The sequence below is a fragment of the Arabidopsis lyrata genome (assembly GCF_000004255.2).
Source record: "Arabidopsis lyrata subsp. lyrata unplaced genomic scaffold ARALYscaffold_6, whole genome shotgun sequence".
NCBI classification, from domain to species: Eukaryota; Viridiplantae; Streptophyta; class Magnoliopsida; order Brassicales; family Brassicaceae; genus Arabidopsis; species Arabidopsis lyrata.
This window is the reverse complement of record NW_003302550.1, coordinates 734,811-754,841: the sequence shown is the minus strand read 5'-3', so window position 1 is coordinate 754,841 and position 20,031 is coordinate 734,811. Positions and strand designations below refer to the sequence as shown.

The 20,031-nt window shown below is 36.1% G+C and overlaps 6 protein-coding genes across 6 annotated transcripts; 2 read left to right on the top strand and 4 right to left on the bottom strand.

Annotated features, from left to right (window-relative positions):
• Window positions 1-124: 124 nt before the first annotated feature.
• On the top strand, window positions 125-2,525 carry LOC9307061 (probable serine/threonine-protein kinase PBL7). Its single transcript, XM_021021660.1, has 5 exons — window positions 125-456; window positions 878-1,059; window positions 1,156-1,345; window positions 1,450-1,841; window positions 1,928-2,525. The coding sequence occupies exons 1-5, from the start codon at window positions 348-350 to the stop codon at window positions 2,189-2,191; spliced, it is 1,137 nt and encodes a 378-aa protein (XP_020877319.1). The 5' UTR covers window positions 125-347; the 3' UTR covers window positions 2,192-2,525.
• A 97-nt stretch (window positions 2,526-2,622) lies between these two features.
• Window positions 2,623-4,440, bottom strand: LOC9307060 (putative F-box/LRR-repeat protein At3g28410). Its single transcript, XM_002870944.2, has 3 exons — window positions 3,484-4,440; window positions 3,173-3,349; window positions 2,623-3,008 (listed from the first exon to the last, which is right to left on the bottom strand). Exons 1-3 carry the CDS (start codon window positions 4,411-4,413, stop codon window positions 2,709-2,711), a joined length of 1,407 nt encoding a protein of 468 aa, XP_002870990.1. The 5' UTR covers window positions 4,414-4,440; the 3' UTR covers window positions 2,623-2,708.
• A 73-nt stretch (window positions 4,441-4,513) lies between these two features.
• LOC110227471 (glutathione S-transferase L3) lies at window positions 4,514-6,741 on the bottom strand. The gene is made up of 10 exons (XM_021021661.1): window positions 6,616-6,741; window positions 6,375-6,446; window positions 6,206-6,266; window positions 5,974-6,060; window positions 5,784-5,882; window positions 5,607-5,709; window positions 5,437-5,513; window positions 5,245-5,352; window positions 5,078-5,158; window positions 4,514-4,741 (listed from the first exon to the last, which is right to left on the bottom strand). Exons 1-10 carry the CDS (start codon window positions 6,627-6,629, stop codon window positions 4,739-4,741), a joined length of 705 nt encoding a protein of 234 aa, XP_020877320.1. The 5' UTR covers window positions 6,630-6,741; the 3' UTR covers window positions 4,514-4,738.
• Window positions 6,742-6,844: 103 nt separating this feature from the next.
• On the bottom strand, window positions 6,845-8,927 carry LOC9309134 (glutathione S-transferase L1). Its single transcript, XM_002870943.2, has 10 exons — window positions 8,808-8,927; window positions 8,622-8,699; window positions 8,443-8,503; window positions 8,251-8,337; window positions 8,040-8,138; window positions 7,841-7,946; window positions 7,675-7,751; window positions 7,471-7,578; window positions 7,304-7,381; window positions 6,845-7,116 (listed from the first exon to the last, which is right to left on the bottom strand). Exons 1-10 carry the CDS (start codon window positions 8,822-8,824, stop codon window positions 7,114-7,116), a joined length of 714 nt encoding a protein of 237 aa, XP_002870989.1. The 5' UTR covers window positions 8,825-8,927; the 3' UTR covers window positions 6,845-7,113.
• A 1,345-nt stretch (window positions 8,928-10,272) lies between these two features.
• LOC9307059 (protein MODIFIER OF SNC1 11) lies at window positions 10,273-12,618 on the top strand. Its single transcript, XM_021021577.1, has 6 exons — window positions 10,273-10,711; window positions 10,884-10,970; window positions 11,062-11,199; window positions 11,310-11,373; window positions 11,474-11,538; window positions 11,634-12,618. The coding sequence occupies exons 1-5, from the start codon at window positions 10,386-10,388 to the stop codon at window positions 11,501-11,503; spliced, it is 645 nt and encodes a 214-aa protein (XP_020877236.1). The 5' UTR covers window positions 10,273-10,385; the 3' UTR covers window positions 11,504-11,538; window positions 11,634-12,618.
• Window positions 12,619-12,666: 48 nt separating this feature from the next.
• On the bottom strand, window positions 12,667-14,451 carry LOC9307058 (probable protein phosphatase 2C 67). Its single transcript, XM_002870942.2, has 4 exons — window positions 14,037-14,451; window positions 13,586-13,947; window positions 13,193-13,429; window positions 12,667-13,115 (listed from the first exon to the last, which is right to left on the bottom strand). The coding sequence occupies exons 1-4, from the start codon at window positions 14,326-14,328 to the stop codon at window positions 12,894-12,896; spliced, it is 1,113 nt and encodes a 370-aa protein (XP_002870988.1). The 5' UTR covers window positions 14,329-14,451; the 3' UTR covers window positions 12,667-12,893.
• Window positions 14,452-20,031: the final 5,580 nt, after the last annotated feature.

Below are 20,031 nucleotides of genomic sequence, written 5' to 3'. Positions count from 1 at the left end.
TTGGTTTGGTTGATACCAATCTGCTTCGATAAAAGTATAAATTTTTGTTTTCTTTTTTTCTTTGACATTAATTTTAATTTGATTTGTCAAAGTCAAACCGTAACACATTAATTTGCATCACAAAAATTAATTTATTTTTTAAATTGATATTTTATGATAAAAAGAAAAATCGGAAAATCCAGCGATTGGAGCCGAGATTGGCTTGGCGTGCTCTTTTCTACATTTCAAAGTTCTCTCAGCTTCTTTCTCTCTCTCTCTCTCTCGCTTTCGAGATCATCGAACACAATCAAAACGAAGAATCACTTGAAGAGGAAGGAGGAAGAAGAAGAAGAAGATCGAGAAGCTTAATGGGTTGGATCCCGTGTTCTGGGAAATCGAGCGGGAGGACTAAGACAAGGAGGAACGGTGACCAAAAACTCAACAGGAAGTCTTCTGATTGTTCTGTCTCTACTTCAGGTAATTGCTCTTTAGAGTCTTTCTCAATTTCCATCCTTTGATTCTGTTTTGAGGCTTCTCTAACCAAAATTTCGAAATTTGTAAGCTTTCTGATTCATGTGAGCCATCGTTTGCTAATGCTGATTAGGGTTTTTGACTTTTTGTTATAAAGATTGCTTTTTTTTTTTTTCTTCCATTTCACTAGCTTTAGAACTTCTCCGATTTTACTCTTTGTAGTATATTTTGACCTAAATGATGTGTTATTTGCATGTCTCTTTCGGGTTACTTGTTGCTTGAGAGATTGTTCTCCAGTGGAAGTTGTGGATTAATCTAATTCTGATTCACATTAATTGATTGAAATCTAAACTTTGATTTGTTGATCATTGATCTTGAGACACTTCTGCTCAGCTTGTGTTGATTAATTATTTCTTTTTTTTTGTAGAGAAATCTAAGGCCAAGTCGTCCTTGAGTCTATCCAAAAGTAAAGGCTCTGATCACATTGTGGCACAAACGTTTACATTCTCTGAGCTAGCTACTGCCACTAGAAACTTCAGAAAAGAATGTCTTATAGGAGAAGGTGGATTTGGTAGAGTTTACAAAGGATATTTAGCCAGCACTGGCCAGGTTTGTTCCTTTTTTTTTTTTTGCTTGCTTCTCTGTTTTTAACCTTTTGAATGTTCTTGTTAGTGAAAGCTCACTGACATTATTCTTCCTTTGTAGACAGCGGCTATCAAGCAACTTGATCATAATGGTTTACAAGGAAACAGGGAGTTCCTCGTCGAGGTTCTCATGTTGAGTCTTCTTCATCACCCCAATCTTGTTAACTTAATAGGATATTGTGCTGATGGAGATCAAAGGCTTCTAGTGTACGAGTACATGCCTTTAGGTTCACTTGAAGATCATTTGCACGGTATGCACTTCTAAGATCACACGCCTATGAATAATTTTCTATTACCAATTAATGTAGGGGAAAAGTTTTTAAATGTCACTCGAGTGATGCTTTTTTTTTTCCAGACATTTCACCTGGTAAGCAGCCACTTGACTGGAACACCAGAATGAAAATAGCTGCAGGTGCTGCAAAAGGATTAGAGTATCTGCATGACAAAACCATGCCTCCAGTGATCTATCGAGATTTGAAATGCTCAAATATTTTGCTTGACGATGATTACTATCCAAAGCTATCCGACTTCGGATTGGCTAAACTTGGCCCAGTGGGTGACAAGTCTCATGTGTCGACTCGAGTTATGGGAACATACGGATACTGTGCTCCCGAGTATGCAATGACAGGCCAACTAACACTCAAATCAGACGTTTACAGCTTCGGTGTTGTTCTGTTGGAGATTATAACCGGTAGGAAAGCAATAGACAGTTCAAGATCCACTGGAGAACAGAATCTAGTTGCATGGGTAAGAAAAAAACTAACTCGGAAGAAACTTTGTTTTCTCTATAGATTCTTCTCTCTAATTGTATTTTTTGAAATGCTCTATCTCAGGCTAGGCCTTTGTTTAAAGACAGGAGGAAATTCTCTCAAATGGCTGATCCAATGCTTCAAGGTCAATACCCTCCGCGAGGGTTGTACCAAGCACTCGCTGTAGCAGCGATGTGCGTACAAGAGCAGCCAAATCTTAGACCTCTCATTGCTGACGTGGTCACTGCACTTTCTTACCTCGCCTCCCAGAAGTTCGATCCTCTGGCTCAGCCAGTCCAAGGCTCCCTTTTCGCTCCCGGGACTCCACCTAGATCAAAGAGGGTCTGAAGATAATCCCGAGAACCGCAATGCTGTGTAAGTTATTTAGCTTAAACCCATACCGGGCTGTCTTTCTTGAGGAGGAAAGGTGGATGATTTTCAGACTAAGTGTGGAAAGTATGGCTTAAGAGCTGCTTGTAGATATGTGTAAGAAGAGATAGATTCATATAGAGGCCGGTTTATAATGTTGTTATAGGTAATGTTGTTTGATGTAATGTTTATTGAGCACTTGCTCTGAAATGTGACAGTTTCTCATTATTGTATTGAGGATGTCTGTTTTGATTCCAAAGTTATTGTATAACTATTAAAATACTATAGTTTTCAAAACGTTTTATGTTTGAGATTTTGATTGTATTACTATCAATATCATATTACAATGTCAACGATTGATTATTGGTGAACAGTAAAATGTAGATCAAGCTGTTGCTGCTAGTAAAGTACACACCTTATTGCATCATCTGGTTCTTATTACTCATATCCAAAGATACAAATATTAAGACTAAATATAGCAATGATGCAAATATTTTTAGCAATTGCTTCGTTTGAGCAAAATGGAGACATTATTGTCGTGAGAAAGTGTTGCAACCATCTGAAGCAGCTGTTGGAACCATTGTGCATCATCATTGAAGTAACTACCTCCCAACCATACAACCATCATCTCTAGTGTCTTTGCGTTTCTCAACACCAATTCGGAGAACGAAGCCACGAGTTTCGACGTTGCATCATTACAACCCAACATCTCATAGATCTCCTTTGAGGTAGGAAACATCTCACATTTTGATCTCCAACATTGATCCGGATAGAAACCTTTTAAAGGATGCATATCCTGTAGAGCATAAAAAGTTATCCCAAGCAAATTAACACTAGTGGTTTAACAATAATATCAATCCTATATCCCACCCAATAAAAGTGATAGACATGGTTCGAGGAATGTTTCTAGTAAATTATTAGTTTTTGCAAGGAAAGAACAGAGGTTTGTGGTAAAGATACCATTATGACGTGGCTTTGCTGCATCGTGTGTAATGTTAGCTTCTTTAATCCAGGTGAATTCTGTAGTAGCCTTGATATACCAGGGATTACAGATCGAACGAACTCCGTTTTAACAATCAAAGTTTGGACCTTGAGTGTTGGGAAAGGAACACCACGGAGCTCGGCAAGCGATAAAATCTAACAAAACAAGATGAAATTAGTGAAACATTTGCTAGAAAACCTTAACCATCAAAAAAACATTAACCGTGCAACCAAATAATAATTGTAAGTTTTTAGGCTTTAGATCAGTATGCAAGAATTGCTTAACATACCTGAAGAAGGGTTTCTCCAACAGTAAGCCTCTCTACGTTGTGCGAGTTTGCTAGCATCTTTAGTGCCATAGTTTGATAACGATCAGCAGTCAAGGGACAGAGTCGGCTACTGATAATGTTAAGGTTAGCTTCGATCAAAGAGGATACATCCAGTAAAGTAGATGGTGTACTAGAGTATGTCAGTCTCAAATAATGGATGTGTGGCGCTACAATCGCAATTGGTCCTGTGTCGCAATATTGCCGATTTATATCCAATCTCCTCAGACTCGGTGATTTACTCAGATCAAGACGCTCAAGTAATCTGCATGTACCCAATGTCAAGCTTTCGAGAATTGGACAGCCAGAGAGAATATTATCAATGGATCCATCTGGAAGTTTACAACGACGCAGTGCCAAGTTCCTTAGGGATTTCCAAGACACTTTGCATGTGGGAGTCATATAAAAAAAGTCTAACGTCACGGTGAGTTGCTTTAAGGAGGAACTGAGATAAAAGGAAACTGGGAAACTGTAAGTCTTGCGGTATTTGAAATCCCTAACGAACACAGACAGATTTTGCACATTGCGGGAGATAGGGAACTCGATCCAGCTATCAATCTCGGGTGCAGTGTTGTGATCCAAGCTCGTAAGAAGTTTGAAACTAGTGATTTTGGGAGCCGTGTAGGAAGGTAGGGTTTGGTTCACCGTTCCGCCGTTGAGTCTACACACATTGATGTCGAGACAAGGTGTCTCGCACCATACATGCCTCCATCGTCTGGATAAGACGGAAGTTTTCATGGCCAAATCGGTGGGAATAAGGGAGAGAATATGGTGAAGGATCTCATCTGGCATAGAGTTGATGAAATCTGCACCGTCGATTATTCGTTTGATTTTGCGGTGGCTAGGCTTTCTACGACGTTTTCGCCGGCCCCGTTTCTCTCGCCTATTCGCCATGGTAACACAGATGATTTTAGGTTTTCTTTTGTTTGCACAACACGTTTCTTTTAAAATACTGCCTTTAATCGACTTCCTTAGAAATTATTGCCTTTTCTGAGACTTTAATCATGTGCTTATATATTAACAATGTCAATGGTTGATAATTTGATTCACACTAAAATACAGATCAAGCTGTTGCTGCATCATGTAAAGTACAAATCTTATTTTGCATCATCTGGTTCAAATACACATCTTATTGCATCGTCGGGTTCTTACTTCATAGTTCATATCCAAAGAAAGGTGGTTTGGTCCGGTACACTTTACTTTACTTCTTACTGCTTCCTTACTGCAAGAATATAACCAGAATTAGACTCAGACTTCGTATAGACCATTAACCGAGAAAGTATTTAACAAGTAGTTTGGCCATAATAATCAATAGCTGATGATTAGTGCATGGCCTCTGCGTTCAAAACGTTTTTAAGACGCAAAACGCTCGTTGAAGAAAGATGAGCTTGTCTCTAAGCCAGATGCTAAACCGACTCGGTTTTCATTCCCAAAACTGAAAACTAACCCAAAGCAACAAACATTCACACCTAGACAAGATGAACCAACTCACCTTTGGATCCATCAAAATCATGTGGTAGTTTCAGTTAATAGAGTATATGCTAATTATATGACTTACCATGAATTTTTTCTTGAAAATCTCCACATTCTCCTTAGGATCGATTTTCGTCTGTGCATAGCCATCAATCTTGTTCATTTCCTGCAAACATAACACCGATCCTTAATACGAATCCCCAATGAGGATAAGTGTAATCTTTTCTGACTTAATGGAGATTGCATATATACCTCGATCCATGCCGATAGTTTGGGACGTTCTGCAGTAATGTCGCACTTAAATAGTTCATTGAGTACAGTTTGAAACCTTTCAATGAACGGGATATAGGCGATATCAACCTTGAAAAACAAAGTAATCAAACAGTTCATTAAAGACAAACAAAGGAAATATAAAGGATCTAAAAGGGCCAGTGAGGCTTATACCAAGCTTAACTGACCAAGGAAGAATGGCCCGTCATCAAACTTATACAGAGCGTTTTCCAGATAATCTAACACAGGTGCTGAAACAAGAACATAAAAATTGCTGGTTATATATTTTTTGCTTTCACCCCGGCAAAAAAAGTGTCGAAACTTTGAAGAGTTTAAAATCTCACCGGTTTCTTTAGAGGGGTCTCCTTTGAGTGACCCATACATGGTTTTAACGAAAGTATCAGTATACTTGAGCAACTCGTCGCCAAACTCTCTTTTTGCATGATCCTAGAGAGGGAAATGAATTGTGGAATCAGAGAATCATGAAGGGAAACAACACCCGGTATGGTATAATGTTATACCTCAGGGTAAAGCGAAGGCCCTTCAAAAGTGTTATCAAGATATTTGATCAAATCAAGACTCTCCCCAATGATCTTTCCATTGTGCTCAAGCGCTGGGACCTGCAAAAGATAACGAGAAGTTTCCACTAAGTTATAACCAAAAGTGAAATGAATTTCGTGAGTTATTAATAATAGATAAGCTTTTATTAACCTTGTTCTCTGGATAGACTTTCTCCTTGTACCAAGCAGGCCTATTCCCAAGATCCAAAGGAACAAGTTTAATCCTTTCTTGCAAACCCTACAATCACCAGAAACCAACCAAATCTTGTTTTCAGAATCCAACTACTTTAAAAATCCCTAATATAACCAAACCAGCTTCCAAAATCCCTAATATCTAATGTTGTTGAAGGTGAGACTAGTACAAAGGAGAAGCTGAGTTAAACCTTGAAGTTTCTGGTGATCCAAACTCGTTGAGCAAATGGGCAAACGTAGCTTGTGTACAATCTTTGGTAACACAAAAAAATAAGAGGTTTTAAGATACAAGGGAAATACAAAAAAAAGAACAGAACAAAGCTAAAACCAAAAACATAAGGACGCAAAATGAAGATTAACCTAGTGGTTCCGTCGAACAGAGCCGGTGGATCAGCTGTAGCATCGAGCGGAGCTGGAAGATCTTCTACAACACTGTCTCAATATAATCAAGCCACAAAAAAACTTAAATTCCCAAAATTCCAATAGCTGATAATCGAGTAAACTTAATGTAAAAACATGAATTTGCGGGAAGTTATAATCCCAAAAATCGATCAAACACAATAAAAACTCCGAATTTCGAGATAAGAACACAGATCCTTACATAGGAGAAGCCATTGACGATATGTATCAAGGAGCAAAACTCTTTCAAAGATCTGATTCTGTAAAAAAAGTAAGGCTCTTTTTTGATCACACACTAAAGAAAACAAAGCTAAGAACAGAGAGTGGAAGCGTTTTTCCATACGTTTCTCGAAATTACAGTCATCATCGTACACGTGGCAGTTTTGAGATCTTTGTCGGTAACTCAATTATCTCATAGTGGGCCGTAATCATTTCAATAAGGTATTTAAACCCATTAGTTTAAATTTTCATCCGAGCCCATTTTATTATTGACAATGTATTAACCCAGCAAACCATGCCTTTTTGATGAAAGTTAAAAAAAAAAAAAAAAAAAGTAAAACAATACCAAATTTTTCTTATTTAACAAACTACAATACCAAATCCAGTAATTTTATAACACTCTCAAGCAGTAGTAATCTTTCTTCTTCGTAAGCCCTGTTGGCATCGATACAAACGACTCAGTCCAAGAGATTTGTTATTTTTACTGCAAAAAAACAAGAAAAACCGGAATCGTCGGTTAGTTTTGTTATAGAACGACGTTAACCCGAATTGAGGAAGACAAAATAGCTTAGCCTAACATTAAAGTAAAAAGGGCATTTGTGTCCAATCAAACAAAAATTAAAACGTTTAGAAAAGAGAATTTGGTACTGTCGAGATTTAGAAATTCTTACCATGAACTTCTTAAAATAATTGACGATATAGTCTGAGTCGGTTTTTGTCTGCGTATATGCAACCATCTTGTTCATGTTCTGCGCAACATACATTGAGGTTAAAGCAATCAAGCAGCTAAATCATATAAAAGCATTGTCATGTTCATGTGCATAGATCACATGTGTACCTCAATCCAAGCAGCTAGATTTGGACGTCCGATTATAATTTCATATTTAAAAACTTCGTCGAGGAAGATTTGAAATCGTTCGATAAATGGGATATATGCGATATCAACCTAGAAAACAAAATCGAGTAATTTTTTAACCGTAGTGAAACATTAAAAAAAGATTCATGATCACACTTAATTATTAGTTTAATAAGACGATTATACCAAACTAAGCTCGCCGAGGAAGAAAGGACCATCATCAAACTTCTTCAAAGCATTTTCCACGTGATCGAAGACCGATGCTGCGTCAAAACCACACAACTTTCAGCGTCAAAAACACACAAGTTTCAGGTCCAATACAATTAACAAGACACACGAAAATCAGCTTTACCTGTTTCTTTAACCGGGTCACCTTTAAAAGAGCCAAACACGGTTTTTACAAATGTTGCATCAACATATTTCAACAAGTCTTCACCAAACTCTCTCTTTGCAGAATCCTAGACCAAAAATAAATAAATAAAGTCCTCATTGAAAGATTACTACATATACATGACAAGAACTAGCTCTATAACATCCGAACAAGGTCTTACCTCGGGGTAAAGTGAAGGTCCATCGAAATTGATATCGACATATTTGATTAAATCAAGACTTTCCCCGATGATTTTTCCATTGTGTTCAAGGGCAGGAACCTACGTACATCATTATCACAATCTTAGACTCTTCTATATATTGTCACTATTGAAATTAAGAACCATAGTTTATAAGGATTCGTATATTGTTTTTCACAAAAATAAACGGCACCTTGTTTGCAGGATTAACTTTCTCCTTTAACCAAGCTGGCCTATTAGGAAGGTCTATAGGAACCAATTTGATCTCCTCTTGCAGACCCTAAAATTCCCCAATACCAAATAATAAACAAAACTTGCTTTTAAATTTTCATGTCAATCTCAATTTACATACATACCACAAAAAGAAAAAGAATAAAACAAGTACCTTGAGGTTTCTGGTAATCCAAACACGTTGTGCAAATGGGCAGGTGTAACTTATGTACAACCTTTTTTTTGTTTAAAATTAACAAACAAAAGTTAATTTAATACATCAAAATCTCATTAACAAATGTTTTTGAAGCTTAGAGTACTATTATTAAAATACTAAAGAAAACACGATAAAACCTTGTGGTTCCGTCGAACAGAGCAGGTGGATCAGAGGTAGCATCGAGCGGAACTTGACGATCTTCTACGAAACATTTTCTTGATCAAGAAATAAAAGTCAAGGAGATAAAATTAGATTTAATATGATAAAAAAATCAGCTTTATAATAATCAAGTAACCTCATAAAGTAAACAAAAAGGATCTTACTGAGGAGATAGAGCCATGGGGAGGATTAATATATAAGAGTTGTTTCTTCAGGGGATTGTTATTACAGAGATGATGTTTTGCAGGAACTATGTGATCATCAAACACAAAACTCCGCGTATATATATATACTCATATGGAAATTGGAATTTGGATTTGGAAGAGGCTTGGTTCATGCTTATCCAACGGTGACTATCAATAGAAAAAAGGTTAAACGTCAGCGTTTGATTAATTTCTGTCGTTGAACTTTCTAATTTTTATGTGACGGTCAAAGATTTTGAAAAAGGTTTCTAGTAATTTTGTTTGCTAGAATACTAATCACATCACGTACGTGAATACTAATCAGTTCAATTTTTTTTTTTTTTTTATTGTTGCATTTTCTCTATATCGAATGAAAACAAGTTTAAAAGAACGAATAAATGATTTAATATTTCAATAGGAAGAACTACATTTGTTGTCGGCGAAACCTTCATTATGAGAATATTATAATGGTGGTCAAAAAGCTCATGCTGTTATCCACGCCATTGGACGCTACCTCACCGAATCATCTATGCTCAATTGTCGTATAGATGAGAATATTATAAGCTGTTGGTTACTGATATTTTTTTTTATCCGAGATACAATCAAAATTTTATGTTTTCTTTGAACGTATCTAACTTTAAAATTTTGAACATGCCATTTGCTATACAGATTTCTTTTTGAAATATGAGCTGAAATTAATGAACCAAAGGATCCCTTTTTTTCTCTTCTATTATAATTGTATTCATTTTCCGATCTTAAGAAGACTTTTTATATATATTCACATGCGTTGTTCAGTTCACACAGTCACACAATATATCCAGCGGTCAAACAAAGAAGCAAAACACATAAGTAATAACACATAAACACATACTCCCTCCGTATTTTAATAAGTGTCGTTTTAGAATTTTTACTTTTTTGCATAGAAATTTGAAAACGACATCTAATTTTAAAAAAATAGAAAATCCTAAAACGACACTTATTAAAATACGGAGGGAGTAATAGATTAAGAAGATCTTTATGTTCTTTTGCAGCATTTAACGACCAAACAAAAGTAAAAGAGGTCTGCAAAACATTGTCTCATCTACACTAAAACACATCTACTAAATCCTTTGATGAGCAATACCTCGAAGTGCTTAAATATTGATGACCATAAACTTCTTTCTCAGTCCTTAGGAATGCTAACAAAGTTCCAATCCGATATCGCCGGTCGATAATTCGTGGACGTGGTCACGTTATAGCGTAAAAAATGTAAACTACGAAACGTTGCCGTTTTACTTTTATTTGGGCCGGGCTATTTAGATCCTACCCGGCAAGTAAGAGTCAAGTGTTAAATAGACGATATTGCCCCTTATTTCGGATGCTTAATGGTAGAGTCCGATCCGGTCCACAATAATTAAAATTTAATTTGACGATCTTACCCTTCGTGTGAGGGCTTTAAAAGTCCCCGAGACTCGACGGTTCGACTCTAACCCTTCACACTCGGCTAAATCGCGAAAGAAATCTCTCACGAATCTCTATCTATCTCCCCTAAGTGCGTATTTCGAACGGAGCTGCGATTCCATGGCGACCAACGGAGATAAGGTCACGGCTACGGTGGTGAATGGTGGAGGGCTTTCTACTGGTGAAAACCCTAAGAAAATCGTAGACCTCAACACTACGGAGTTAGATCGTACTGATGACATTCTCCACGGAGAAGTTAAGGGATTTTCAGATTCTGGTGAAAAAAAGGACGAAACTGACTCTAATGGTATTGGATCGACGGCTGGTGTTGATTCTGGTGATATCTCTCCGGTCGATGATATCCAGAAGAAGATTCGACGTGCTGAGAGGTTTGGTGTTTCGGTGAAACTAACCGAAGAAGAGAAGCGCAATTCTCGTGCTGAGAGGTAAAGATTTGAAATTTATTCGTTTAGATTCCGACGTATTTTGGGATTTCGATGATTAGGGTTCCGGATTTTGTTATTCTTTGTGAACCATTAGTATGCATAGGGATAATGTTATTTGCTTTGTTCACTTATTGTCAAACCTGTGTTGTAACGAATTTCACCCTCGATGCAGGTTTGGTACTGTAGCAGCAGCAGTGGTGAATGGCTCAGAGGGAACGAAGAAAGCAGAGGAATTGAAGCGAAAGGCTAGAGCTGATAGGTATTTCACAATGCTTACTTTGTGCTTGAGTTGTTTATTGTTTGGTTTTTATAGGATAAGGAGTTTCTTACTCTCTATGTATTTTATACAGATTTGGGGTTCCTGCTGCGACCACTAGTACTGATAACACTGAGGAAGAAGCAAAGAAGAAAGCCAGGCTCGCTCGTTTTGGGAAAGAGACTAAAGTTGATTCTGCTGAAGAAGATAAGCGCAAAGCTAGAGCATTGAGGTACTTTTTCCCATGCAACCTAAATTTTACTTGTTCCTGAGAACTGAAGAGGTGTGTGCGGTGTTTTTTCAATTATTGATTTCTGTGGTTTGTGTTTTACCCATCATTAGGTTTTCAAAAGGGGCTTCAGCAGATGCATCTTCAGATTTACCTGGGAAGCAAAATATTGGCAAGGTAAACAGTCTTTAACTTCTCTTGTTTCTTCCATCTGCTAGAATGAGAGAATTAATAGAAAAGCTAATGATATCTCTTGTTTAACTCTTTGTTTCATCAGGAGGCAGCTGTATCTGGAAACGCTGCCTAAGGTTTCTCAATAAGTTTTTCCGTCTTTGTAGTTAGGTGAGTTCTTACTGATAATTCTTATTGCATTGCAAACTCTTGTTGATACCTGTTTTTTTTCTCGTTTCTGACTCCACAATCTTTGATTTTGGCAGGTAGTGTGCTAGCGTTTTATGATTCCCTCTCTGGCTGCTTCATTCTCTCTTTATTTCTGAATTAGAAGTCCCCGTGTGTAGTATCTTTATTAAGTTCGAAGTTCGGTCGTGGCAAGCTTTTGCGGTCATGCAAAGATTCTCTCAGATGGACGGAAGATAAGCTGTCACCAGATGAGATCTTGGGAAACCAATAAGTAACCTATAGTTCTGATTGTCTTAAATGGCGATTATCAAAGTGTTAGGACCTAGGAATTCTGAAGTGGCTGGTATTGATGTTTTCCATGTTGCAGGTTCTTGAAGTGGTAAGTACGGCTTGAGTAATACCTTTATTTCGTTTTAATATATGGGAATGTGGATGGTCCTTTAGTATTGCATGTTCGTATCAAGCACAGGCAGCAGCAACCGAAAATGTGTACGGCATGCAGCAAATATTTAAGGAAGAGATATAAAATTTGCTGTTTTGAAGGCTAGTTAGAAATAAGAAGTGTTGATTACTTTTGAATTGTGCCTATTTTGCTAGTTTATCTATCTAGGTCTGTAGTTTTTCTTAGTCATGGTTACGAAATTAAGCTGGTCTACTGGTGTTCTGTGCTTGATTGCGAATATTGCTTGCAAAATGGACCCCATAAACATGTGTCGTTCTTTGGTTACTTATTTTCATATGACCTCTCAAGCCGCTACTTCAGAATTTCTTTGTCATGTAAGACATCATTAGAACTATAGAGGTACTTGTTGGTTTCTATATCTCTGGTCTCTATGGCAGCTGAAGGAAAGAGAGCCTCAGATTCTTAATCTCTGTTCGTGGGACTGGGACTTTGCTGGCTTTCTGATGCTACACAATTTCTTTGTTTCTGTAATAGATTTTAGATACTCTTGTTGATACTTGCTTTCTGTTAATTTTGAATGAAGCGCCAGAAAACTTTTATAAAGGGAATGTAATGTTAAGTTTGCTACTTATGTTTAATTGTTGTCTTTGTTCTTCTTATTCAACACATTTTTTGGCTATCTATTGTTTTGTGCCTAAACTCCAATATGTTGCAACGCTTTCGAATTTTACCAGCATTGACATTGATGATATTGCATGCAAGTACCCTCGTGTATAATTTTGCATACAGGGGTACATGAGAATTCATGTTTTCTTGTGAACATATCAAAGATCTCATAATTTAATATTGTTCTAGCTATACTATTAGTTCTTTCTTGACCCTGGCTCCAATTTATTGCCCTTGACACAGGAAGAGTTTTTGCTGTAAGATCTGTTCATGATGTTGAATGCATTGGGTATCCCCCTCTAATTGACAGAGGAGAAGCCCAAGAATTGGTTTTGACCGGTTGGGGGTTGAGATAGATCACAATAACGGTTATATCGTCGTGGAAATGCCTTCTTACACCAGGGTGGATCTCTTGTAGGTCTGAGTATCTCATCTCTCTTTTCTTTGCTGCTTCCTTCAATGCAGCTTTAAGTAGTCTCCTTGCTATTCCCTGGGATTGAGACGGTATTAACAAATAGTTCTTGGTATGTAACCTATTTGATGAAATGGCTTAGGCATTGAACTTACTTGGCGCGGGGAATTATGTACAATGTCAACAGCTTCCTGGTTGCTAAGATGCTCCCAAAGCCCATCTGAAGCAAGGATCATAAACTCGTCTTGTGGGCTAAGCCGGGTAATGGTGACTGATGGATCAGCACTAAGGATTGGCTTAGTGAAATGTTCTGGTACTCTGAATTTGGGCAGCAAAGGTTCTCTGTTAAACTCTGCTCTTTTGAGGTATGCATCACCTATGGATCTTGTGACCTGATTAAAGGTCATAACACATTTGCTAGTCAGTTTTACATCCTTACACAAGATATGGCTTCGATAGATGATTTTCTTAAGCTTTTGTATTTCATAGAAACTTATGAAACAAAACTCTGCAGGTTTTCAGATGTGTAAACAGGTATGAATGTTTACCTGGATGACGCCTTTCACTCGCCACATGCGGTGCTTCATCACAAGAATATTGGGGTCATTAGGATGCATTGACCATAGCTCTTGCCTCGCAGACTCTAGATTGGCATTGTGCTCTATAGATAACTGAACAGCTCTCACTCCACCTCTCTCAGATCTGCCCAACACAGCTCTGGAATCTCCCGCGTTTGCAATATACACCAATCCGTTGCATATCACTCCTGCCAAGCAACAGGACCCAACTGATGCCATCTGTGGGTTCGTGGGCCATTGCTTCTTCACTGCGTTGAGAAAATCTTTGTCTGTCTCTGCAAATGCTTTGCTGATCACTTGCTCTGAAATCTCCCTACCCTCAGACGCAAACTCTGTTCATGTGAGACATGAGTGTTAGTACTTAGTATGCTCGACATATTCAAGAATGACGAGATAAAGAATGAGAATGGTGGTATCTTACTCTTTAACTTGGGGAAGATGTTGTCTGCAATGAATCTGGAAGCGTCTGGACCTCCATGACCATCGTAAACTCCAACAAACGTGCCTTGAACTGTCGGATTGTTGAATGTAAGTGGCCCTGATTCGATCTGGCACTGATCCTCCATCACACTGTTGGCTTGGATCATTGCCATGGAAAACTCTCCGAAGGCGTGAAGGCCGAGATCTTTATACCATGTCAAGCCATCAACCTTTGTGGGATTGATCTTACTTCTCTCCATACCGGCACCTATTCTCCAACAGGGTTTAACCATCTTCTCAGGTATGTAATATTCGAGCAATATCGTAATATAGGCAGATAAGAGACTATATAGATTAAATTGATGGAAGAATGAGAACTAGTAGTAGCAGTGCTAGTTGTGAATTATGAGTTACAAGTTTAAGGAAGGGACCATATATATATAGCCGTGGAAGCCCTAGAGTTAGTGTGAAGGTGTTGGAAACCAAGGAATGAGGCCAAAAAGGGTATGGGTCAAAATAACTGAAAAATTAAATGGTTCTGAGAGTTAAGACAAGAGGGCAGTAGTTTAAAGTGGATATTCAGAGATTCTCCTCTTTACTGTTCGATGATGATTCTCTGTCTTAGTAGGGTTAAGTAAAAGCTGTCATATTCTTTTCTACCCTCTGCTATATTTATACCATCATGTAGTATTTTTTCCGGTAAAAGTATACTCCTTTCTTAGAGGTTAATCTTGTAAACTTAGGAAGCAAGAATGCTCACAGCCAAAACAGTCAGTTTTGGTTAAAGTCTCATTATATGATTGATGACTTCTTCTTAGAAGTAATAATATCTCATGTAAATGTCTGTTTTCACATTAGTTGTGTTAGTGTCTTTATTACCTCATCTTGTAAAATGTGTTTTTGGCTTTTGTGTGTTTGCAAATTGGTAATTTGTGGGAAGAAAATGGATAGAAAAGGAAAGGTCATAGGATGCATGTGTGGGCGTGGGTTTTGGGAGCATTGAACTTGGAACCATTTAAAAGATTTGAGAGCTGAGAAAGACTGAAGAGAGAGGAGAGAAGACATTTGTGGGGCGACTGAGGAACACTCTTAGCTGTCTTAACCCCTACAGGTTTTGCCCTTTTCTCAGTCTCTTGTCTTCTTTTTTTGTTTTTACTTTTTCTGGTTCTTTAATGTTATCAAAAGCTGATCTCTTACTTGTGAGATTCAGATCGAAATTCATTTCATGGATTATTATTATGGGGTTGAAATGAATTTCCAAAGAGGATGGATCTTTTTGGTACTTTTCCTAAGTTCCATTTTGCATGACCCCTCATTGGCCTTCCTCTGTCCCTCCTCGTTTTTCTGTTCATATGGATCCACAGATTTGAGATGTTACGGTAGAGAGAACCACTGTCGTGTGTTGATAGACCAATTACATTAAAGAGATGTTTCAATTTCTAGATTATCTAATGCATATGTCGAAGTTAGATTGAGTTTTCGTTTTTCGTCCTCTATACCTTTTTGTTGTGAGCTTCGAAATTAAGAATTCAACAAGTGGGTTACACAACTTCCACTTCCACTTGTTTTGTTTTTTTAATGATAGTAATCTTTTCGACAAAAACATGTTAGGGTCCCTAATCCGATCTTTTGTTAACAAGAAAAAGAAAAACACATAATTTTTAGTGGTTCACTTTCAATATCAAAAGTACGTTCTCTTTCCATCACAACGAAATTTACTACTACTATATAACGAATGAACATCGGGAGTACAAAATTTTGTTCTCTTTTCGTTTTTTTCTAGCTCACAAATAAGGAATACAAGTGGATCCGCAAGATTAGGCTCCACAACTCTTAACACAAGAATTTTGATATGTAAAGGTATTCGAAATTAATAAACGGACTATAAGCTACAAAAAAAAAAAGAAGAGGTTTTAGGTTTAACCAATTGGGATATATATTTTGTATTGGATTCACTTCTACTCGCTAATCAATTTTGTTGAAGGAAGGGGCTCTCATTCATTGCTGTTATTTAGTTCCACTAGTTCGATAAGGCCAACAATCTCATCAATTGGTGTCGGCTAGATCGTGTGACTTGACGCATAATTTGGTTAAAAGTTTGATAATATAGATCTAAAGTCAAATCAAAAGAGTAAGATAGTCTAATAGAATTAGAACGAATGGTCCAGGTACATTTTCTCATAGCATATTCACAAATAACTTTCATATATGGACCGATTAAATATTGAACCATTTTGTGAGAAACACATGTGGCCTTGGAACGTATTGAAGCTCCTTGAATGCACCATTACAGTACATACACTGTATTTTCATGTGCTCTCTATCCCTAATTAATTTCTTATCTTATTACGAAAAGTGGACAACTTCACTCTCGTTTTGATTATATAAAGATAAGAAACAAGAATAATATAAATTATGAAATAGAAACTAAAACAAGTTCCTATATTTATTATAAAAAAAAAAAAAAAAGAGTTGTGGTGACAGCTGGGCCATTGATGCACTGAGTTTTGTCTTTTGGTTGAGGGAGCATGGATGTCAGCCTATCTCTTTAGCTCTTCTTACTTCTTACTTAGCTTTGTTTTCTATCGTATTGTTTAATATTTTAGCTTGCCATATTGGTGTTGTTATTCAACATTCATTAACTTACTTCTTTAGTAACTTTTATCAACTATATTTCTAAGGTTTAGTCTTCGATAGAATGTGCAATTTGGTACACTGTAATCTGAAGTTATAATGTCTCGGTTTGTCTTGGTTTTTCATATAAAGAGACAACAATATCAAACCATACTTTAAATACTAATGGGCATGAATAAGCTAATAATAGATGTACTATATAAGTGATTATCATGGAGTTACTTCGATTTCTGCGATATCCATGGATGGAATTGCGCTTCTACAGAATTTACATCGCATGCATCGGTACAAGTATAAGACAACGTCCATAGAAAGAAAGAAAAATAAATCGAGTTATTTTGGTTTAATCAATTATTAAGAAAATTGAATGCACTCGCATCGACACTGTCTCTAATTTGAAAACTTTTACCACAGTATTTAATTTGGAGTATAATAACAAACGAGCATTTAAGAACATCTCATCTTTCGAGAAACCTATGTTACAAGTAAACTGAACCTACCGTCTAAAAAAGGAATCTTAAACGCTAATTATATATGATTAATCGTACCCAGCCCCGGCTCAATATATTTGAGAGCCTTAGAGCAAAAAAAATTTTTTTGGCCTATTATTATATACAAAGAGAAAATTTACTTAATTTTTAAAAATTTTGCGGAGTTTTTATAGTAAAAATTGTTATTTTAAAAATTTTGGGCTTTTTTATACATTTTCTTATAAATAATTAGGTCTCTTAAAATATAATTCTCATATTAATAATATTTTTAAAAAATATTTGCGCCTTTTTTATATGTAAAATTTTTTTATAAAAAAAAAAAGTCCCGGGCCGTCGCACCTCCGCCCTACCCATCTGAGCCGGGGCTGATCGTACCAATATATATATATATAAGAAAACAGATCCAAATTAGTCGACACACTAACATTTTTCTTTAGGTTTGATTAATCATAAATAAGAAAATGAATAAAAAGTGGAGACGTGGGCACGTAGAGAAGACGAGAGTAAATAGAATGCATGGCATGCAGGAAACATGAGACAGACATCGTGAAGGTCCCATATTGTCTGGTCGAACCAAACCTTGACATATTATCACAACACTATCTATCTAGTAACTAGTGTTCTTCGTATTGTCGTAGTACTTTATCAATTATCATCTCATCACATTACAATTAACTTAGTTATATAATATTAGATTTTGATTTTGTTATCTAGTTGCAATTGTATCTGGACGTACTATTATCACTTTGATTTTGTACCTTTTATTAGATCTCTCATCTTAGCTTGCAACTTAGTATCCATCATCATTGTTTTCTACAATTTTTAAAAATATTTTATGTACATTTAGTATATAGTTAAATACATTAGAATTTTTCTTTCCACGAAAAAAAAATATACATTAGAATTTTATCGATCATACCTAAAAAAACTCTGCACATATTACATATATGTATATAATATTTTAGTTTAAAAAAAAAAATAAGCTACATAAAATTTGTGGATTTGTGAATTAGACCACGTTAATAAACATTTTTTTCAAAACAAGAGAAGATATCATCGAATCCACTGTCAAAACATACAAATTATAGCTACTTTCGACAGTTTGATCTTCTCACCAGGAATCACTTATTATTACTTATTTATTTTGGTATCAAGCTTATTTTCTTCTTTCTTTTTTTGATAAATAGAATCGCTTATTTTATTTTCTTTGACAAAAAAAAAAAAAAAAAGAATCGCTTATTTTCATTTTGACTGGCATAACTTTTACGTGCAAGTGTGCAAATATTAGTTGGTTCTCATCAAGAGATTTCCCTTGATCTTAAAACCTTTGATGGTAGGTTTTCTTTTGATAACATAAGTTTTATAGTTTTATTGATGATTTGTGTATTTAAATTATTTGTGAAGAATAATACACTTCGAATCTTATATAATATTAGAATATTTATCATTTTTTATTTTCTACGTGACTTTTCACGATAGAATAGATGCACATGACTTTTTGATCAAAATTGATTGATTTGATCAAAATAAACTTTACGGCTATATAATAGATATTTTCGTTACATTATCTTATCATAGTCCCAGTGTAATCGGCCCAGCTTTGAGAAGCTCAGCAAAGCCCCTGAAAATGAAAAGACAGCAAAACAAGCTTCCATTAAATGATCTAACTTGTATTAGCTACGTAAGGCCCAAATATAGCAAGCTCAAAAATGTACTGTATTTAGGCCCATTAGTCCCTTAAAGAGACTCAAATCTAGGGCTGGGCTTTTAAACCGAGCCAAATGTACCGAACCAAAACCGAAGCAAAAAAAACCGAACCGAACCGAACCGAAAATTTGAAAATAATCGAATGGATACTAAATTTGATAACCGAAATAACCGTAACCGAATCGGTACCGAACCGAAATATTTCGGGTAACCGAAATACCTGAAATACAATTATATTTTCGAAATAATTAGTTATTTATTGACCAAATAATCAAAAATACTTGAAAGATCTATAAAAATAGTAAAAATACTCAAAAATAACCGAAAAATATCCAAAAATATTCGAAAATACTCAAAAATAACCGAAATATCCGAAAATATCCTAAAGAAAATAACTGAATGGATACTAAATTTTAAAACCGAAAGAACCGAAACCAAACCGAAACCGAACCAAAATTTCAAAATATCCGAATGGATACTAAATTTTAAAACCGAAAGAACCGAAAACCGAATGGACCCAACCGATAACCGAACGGATAACCGAAAGCCCAGGCCTACTCAAATCATAGAGCAACGTGAAATCATCGATGGGGACATGGAAAAGAACTAAAGAAGATTAACGATTAAATTTAAAATCCGAGATTCGCTTTTCCGAGTTACTTCATGGAAATACTCTAGCCATACGATCGAAACCAATACACGAAACAATTAAATTGTTTTTGTTACTATTAGTTTCATTTCCATTACAACATAATATACGAAGTTCATCGTACTAATAACTTATTTTAATAACAAAATCCGCTAAAAAAATAAGTGCTCATGAGTTTTAGAACCACATGTGTGTCTTTGTCAAAAGAAAACTATACAAAATTCTATATATCAAAACGGTCCAAACATTCCTATCTCAACAATACTTGATATATTATTCTACATAGAATAGATGCACATGACTTTTTGATCAAAATTGATTGATTTGATCAAAATAAACTTTATTGACGGCTATATAATAGATATTTTCGTTACATTATTTTATCATAGTCCCAGTGTAATCGGCCCAGCTTTGAGAAGCTCAGCAAAGCCCCTGAAAATGAAAAGACAGCAAAACAAGCTTCCATTAAATGATCTAACTTGTATTAGCTACGTAAGGCCCAAATATAGCAAGCT

What these genes read in the sequence shown, in the direction of transcription:
- LOC9307058 (XM_002870942.2), bottom strand. Translation starts at nt 14,328, where the DNA reads ATGGTTAAACCCTGTTGGAGAATAGGTGCCGGTATGGAGAGAAGTAAG. An exon ending in GAGTGAAAGGCGTCATCCAG is followed by an intron (nt 13,430 to 13,585) that starts GTAAACATTCAT and finishes ACCTTTAATCAG; the next exon opens with GTCACAAGATCCATAGGTGA. An exon ending in TACATAATTCCCCGCGCCAA is followed by an intron (nt 13,116 to 13,192) that starts GTAAGTTCAATG and finishes TCTCAATCCCAG; the next exon opens with GGAATAGCAAGGAGACTACT.
- LOC9309134 (XM_002870943.2), bottom strand. An exon ending in GGATTACCAGAAACCTCAAG is followed by an intron (nt 8,338 to 8,442) that starts GTACTTGTTTTA and finishes GGGGAATTTTAG; the next exon opens with GGTCTGCAAGAGGAGATCAA. An exon ending in AAGTTAATCCTGCAAACAAG is followed by an intron (nt 8,139 to 8,250) that starts GTGCCGTTTATT and finishes TGATGTACGTAG; the next exon opens with GTTCCTGCCCTTGAACACAA.
- LOC9307060 (XM_002870944.2), bottom strand. Translation starts at nt 4,413, where the DNA reads ATGGCGAATAGGCGAGAGAAACGGGGCCGGCGAAAACGTCGTAGAAAG. An exon ending in TTGGAGAAACCCTTCTTCAG is followed by an intron (nt 3,350 to 3,483) that starts GTATGTTAAGCA and finishes TTGTTTTGTTAG; the next exon opens with ATTTTATCGCTTGCCGAGCT. An exon ending in AGCAAAGCCACGTCATAATG is followed by an intron (nt 3,009 to 3,172) that starts GTATCTTTACCA and finishes TATGCTCTACAG; the next exon opens with GATATGCATCCTTTAAAAGG.
- LOC9307061 (XM_021021660.1), top strand. Translation starts at nt 348, where the DNA reads ATGGGTTGGATCCCGTGTTCTGGGAAATCGAGCGGGAGGACTAAGACA. An exon ending in TTGTTCTGTCTCTACTTCAG is followed by an intron (nt 457 to 877) that starts GTAATTGCTCTT and finishes TTTTTTTTGTAG; the next exon opens with AGAAATCTAAGGCCAAGTCG. An exon ending in ATTTAGCCAGCACTGGCCAG is followed by an intron (nt 1,060 to 1,155) that starts GTTTGTTCCTTT and finishes CTTCCTTTGTAG; the next exon opens with ACAGCGGCTATCAAGCAACT.
- LOC9307059 (XM_021021577.1), top strand. Translation starts at nt 10,386, where the DNA reads ATGGCGACCAACGGAGATAAGGTCACGGCTACGGTGGTGAATGGTGGA. An exon ending in CGAAAGGCTAGAGCTGATAG is followed by an intron (nt 10,971 to 11,061) that starts GTATTTCACAAT and finishes TATTTTATACAG; the next exon opens with ATTTGGGGTTCCTGCTGCGA. An exon ending in GGAAGCAAAATATTGGCAAG is followed by an intron (nt 11,374 to 11,473) that starts GTAAACAGTCTT and finishes TTGTTTCATCAG; the next exon opens with GAGGCAGCTGTATCTGGAAA.
- LOC110227471 (XM_021021661.1), bottom strand. An exon ending in GGCCTTCGCTTTACCCTGAG is followed by an intron (nt 5,710 to 5,783) that starts GTATAACATTAT and finishes TTCCCTCTCTAG; the next exon opens with GATCATGCAAAAAGAGAGTT. An exon ending in TCCTTGGTCAGTTAAGCTTG is followed by an intron (nt 5,353 to 5,436) that starts GTATAAGCCTCA and finishes TTGTTTTTCAAG; the next exon opens with GTTGATATCGCCTATATCCC.